The following is a 4,716-nucleotide window of genomic DNA, read 5'->3' on the forward strand; positions in this document are numbered from 1 at the left end:
CAGTTCAGAAAACAAATGCTATGAACAATGAATAAATAATGTTTTTGTGCTAACATTTTGAAAACATTATCAAAGACCACATGACTTCAAATGAAAGTTCTTTTAATGTTACTTTAAGAATGTTTGTTCATAACTTTGAGGGAACTTTGCCAAAATGTTGGACAAAGTTGTGGGAATGTTCTCTGTTAGCTGGGCCCAAAGAAACATTATTCTAATTTAAGCTAGTCTTTAGTACTAGTGTTTAAAAAAAAAATACAAAACCACACCAATGGCAATTGCAAAACAGCAGGGGGCACAACATGTACAAACTAGCTTGTGAAATGTAAGTTGCAAAATATTTTCAATTAAAAAGTAGAAGAAGAAAAAACACTGATTAATTTTTTTTATAAGAGTTACAGGTGAAGTTTTTGATCTCTGTTTTGAAGATGTTGCCTGATTTTATGTTTTCCTTAACTGTTAGAACTAATATTTCTATTGTGTATGATTTCCTGCAGGGGAAAAATAAGTTTGATTCAGATTTGTTATGAATACATCAACCCAACGCTGCTAAAATGGAAAAATCAAACTCAGCAGACAGTGTAACTTTCGTAACCTGCAATACTGATGAAAGACACATAACGTAGCGTGAAGATGGTCTAAAAATATACAGGAAATGCTGGTGAGACTTTTTTGAGATGAGAGGACAAGAGACTCTTTGGTGGAGGCAGAGGTTGTCATTCACTAGAACAGAAAACCCAGGGCAAGGGCCACTTCCTGTTAGGTAAAAGACTGACACAGTAGAAGCAATCAAAACAGAAAGGCTAAAAACTGTTGCACATCACTTACAGGCCAAGCAACAGGAAGGTACGGCATCCAAAGAAACTGTCGTTTCAAGGAATGTAATGGAAATGAGCAGGACAATCACTCTTTTGTTCTTGGCCTCACATGTGTCCTCCACAGGTAAAATCATTTCTCTTGCTCTCTACATACGCATTGCATAAGGTGCCATACATCTACATACATCTAGCTCATTCAGCGCAGAGCTTTGATGGTTTACTATATGGGTTGTGAAATCTGTATTTGTCGCTGGAGTGAATGTTAAGAAATTGAATATTAGAATTATTTTGTGTGTTTTCTCCTGTAAAGAACATTGAGGTCAAACATCAGGACATCTTCATGTGGCCATTTTAGTTTCCCTGTACACTCAGCAAGACTTGTAGCATAAAATGTAACAGCTGTGACGACTGTGCAGTACACTATTGTGTTTGCAACATAATGTATGAAAAGATACATTATGGTTTTCACGTTACGTTAAGGTTCACGATACGTTAAGGTTTTCAGCATTACTATGATGGTTTGTAACTGTCATCTTCATTCTTAAATGTTGCTTCCTGAGATTCAAAAAGAAGGATCCAAGCAAAGCAACCCTGACTCTCTGAAACCCACACTCTCCTTTTATGAAACTCAAGGTCAAAATTGTCAGGATCAGCAAATGGCAGCTTTTCAAAAGTCAACAACATTATTGGCCGCTTAGACACACCTATTGTAGGATACTTTGTTTATTATTTTTATTTACCTAATTTAATTTATTATATATTTTTTATTATTATCATTAATAATATTATTTGATTTAAGTGGTTGTTGTAAGCGTTATTTAAAAAGTTATAGTAAAACAAATACAGCAACAAATCATGGTGAAGGTGATTATATACTCAGTATAAATACTTAGGTAATTTAAATAATTATTTTTGATTATGGAATAATTGTTTTGATATCTGTTTGCCAGGTAAATTCAATGGGTGCAAAAGTTTTAGTACAACAAGCAAATTCAACCACAGAGTTGATTCAGTACAAAAGCTGAAAGCAAAAGGTTTTTTTAGGAAAACAATAGTATTAGTTCAAGGAATGTTTGTTTGTTGAGCAAAGTAATATTTTAGAAACATGCCTGAACTTTACAAGAGCATTTGTACAAATACACAAAAAGTTTGTGTTGTAAATTAATAACAAAACATGCCAAAAAGACAACAAACAAATTTTTTGATATCTATTAAATATGTCTGTGTTTGCTGCCACACCGTAATTGGAGGAATTTATGTGCAAGTTTGAGACAACAGTGAGAAAAATAGATAACTGGCAGCATAGCCCTTTTACATATACATTTTGAATGTACAATGATTTTAGCCCAAATTCAAATACACACACTAGATATTTCTGACATTTGGAACAAACTGCAAAATCATTGAATCTGTTGTATATGATAATGCTATCTTAGCAGTCAATGTGGCCTCATTAAAAAAAAATATATATATTTCTAATTTTCTTAATTCATTGTGATTCTGTGTTGCTGTCATATATTAAATAGAATCACACTAGGTAAACAACTTAATTTTAGTATTAATAGCTTCTTCAAGGTAATTAGGGGCCTAAAATAATAAAACCTACAACCTTTTTGTCATCACTGACGATTTTAAATTTGCAATGAATCTGAATCTTACATTTGTAATGAATCATTCTTTTATATTAAGCAAACTAAATTCAGATAAGTAATGCATTAGTGATAAATGTAAACTTTAATAAATATAAACTTCACTTTAATACAGTACCAGTACATTGTTTTGTTTTGTTTTTTGAGTGTATAAAGATTTTTATTTGTCTAGCCTTATATACTGTACATTGTCCTTGTTTCTGTATGCAATGATCTTGCAGAAGAAAAGTGCTTTTTACTCCTATGGCATGTGAAAGGTGTGTGGTCAGTTTGCTAACCTTCATCCACCAGCCCCCATAAACACCTACTTGATCTGCAGTGATGCAATGGGGGCTTCACTGTTTTGTGCTCATTCTTGCACTTAACTAGACCCATGCAGAGAAACTAATAATATTATTTGATTTAAGTGGTTGTTGTAAGCGTTATTTAAAAAGTTATAGTAAAACAAATACAGCAACAAATCATGGTGAAGGTGATTATATACTCAGTATAAATACTTAGGTAATTTAAATAATTATTTTTGATTATGGAATAATTGTTTTGATATCTGTTTGCCAGGTAAATTCAATGGGTGCAAAAGTTTTAGTACAACAAGCAAATTCAACCACAGAGTTGATTCAGTACAAAAGCTGAAAGCAAAAGGTTTTTTTAGGAAAACAATAGTATTAGTTCAAGGAATGTTTGTTTGTTGAGCAAAGTAATATTTTAGAAACATGCCTGAACTTTACAAGAGCATTTGTACAAATACACAAAAAGTTTGTGTTGTAAATTAATAACAAAACATGCCAAAAAGACAACAAACAAATTTTTTGATATCTATTAAATATGTCTGTGTTTGCTGCCACACCGTAATTGGAGGAATTTATGTGCAAGTTTGAGACAACAGTGAGAAAAATAGATAACTGGCAGCATAGCCCTTTTACATATACATTTTGAATGTACAATGATTTTAGCCCAAATTCAAATACACACACTAGATATTTCTGACATTTGGAACAAACTGCAAAATCATTGAATCTGTTGTATATGATAATGCTATCTTAGCAGTCAATGTGGCCTCATTAAAAAAAAATATATATATTTCTAATTTTCTTAATTCATTGTGATTCTGTGTTGCTGTCATATATTAAATAGAATCACACTAGGTAAACAACTTAATTTTAGTATTAATAGCTTCTTCAAGGTAATTAGGGGCCTAAAATAATAAAACCTACAACCTTTTTGTCATCACTGACGATTTTAAATTTGCAATGAATCTGAATCTTACATTTGTAATGAATCATTCTTTTATATTAAGCAAACTAAATTCAGATAAGTAATGCATTAGTGATAAATGTAAACTTTAATAAATATAAACTTCACTTTAATACAGTACCAGTACATTGTTTTGTTTTGTTTTTTGAGTGTATAAAGATTTTTATTTGTCTAGCCTTATATACTGTACATTGTCCTTGTTTCTGTATGCAATGATCTTGCAGAAGAAAAGTGCTTTTTACTCCTATGGCATGTGAAAGGTGTGTGGTCAGTTTGCTAACCTTCATCCACCAGCCCCCATAAACACCTACTTGATCTGCAGTGATGCAATGGGGGCTTCACTGTTTTGTGCTCATTCTTGCACTTAACTAGACCCATGCAGAGAAACCACTGAACTAGATGACACACACACACATTTACACAGAGAGACAGATAGAGGAGCCTGGGCCCCTTTTGCCTCAAACAGGAAGGCAGGAGTGCAGTTCTTTCATAAAGATTTGTTTTGTGAACCACTAAATGTTCTTAACAAATTACAAATGAGAGTGAGGAATGAGACTCATCCCTTTTACGTTTAATTATGCAAGAATTGTCTAAAATAATATTTCAATAGGCTACCAAACAAGCAGTTTAAGATCACAGTAAATGCCGAATTAGCTCTGTCGACAAAGCATACACTGTAAAAAATGACCGTGAATTTAACGGTAAAAGACTGTAAAAATGCCACAGTAAAAACCTGTTAAATGGTTAACGGTAAGTTCCCCTACTATATACAGTGAAAAACTGTATTGGACATTACATGTAATTTGATGGTAGTATACCGTTTTTGGAAGTGAAAAAAAACGTATAATTTACAGTGAATAACCGCAAATTGACATTCCCAGAATTCCCTGCATTACATTTCAAATTTCATGTTGTTTTTTTTAAATAACTATGTTTCTTCTTAGTTTTTTTCTAAGCAGTTGTGTACATTAGGGTTGTATGTTACATCTAATGTTGTT

The 4,716-nt window shown here is 32.3% G+C and overlaps 1 protein-coding gene across 1 annotated transcript in view; it reads left to right on the plus strand.

Annotated features, from left to right (window-relative positions):
- Positions 1 to 838: 838 nt before the first annotated feature.
- The window catches only part of LOC107748195 (T-cell surface glycoprotein CD3 zeta chain-like), an 11,651-nt gene continuing 7,773 nt past the window's right edge, over positions 839 to 4,716 (plus strand). Inside the window, exon 1 of the mRNA XM_016562898.1 lies at positions 839 to 939. Within this exon, the coding sequence (XP_016418384.1) occupies positions 882 to 939 (58 nt within the window). The 5' untranslated portion in view covers positions 839 to 881. The remainder of the gene's footprint in view (positions 940 to 4,716) is intronic.

The sequence above is a fragment of the Sinocyclocheilus rhinocerous genome, unplaced genomic scaffold (assembly GCF_001515625.1).
Source record: "Sinocyclocheilus rhinocerous isolate Xijiao unplaced genomic scaffold, SAMN03320098_v1.1 scaffold289, whole genome shotgun sequence".
NCBI classification, from domain to species: Eukaryota; Metazoa; Chordata; class Actinopteri; order Cypriniformes; family Cyprinidae; genus Sinocyclocheilus; species Sinocyclocheilus rhinocerous.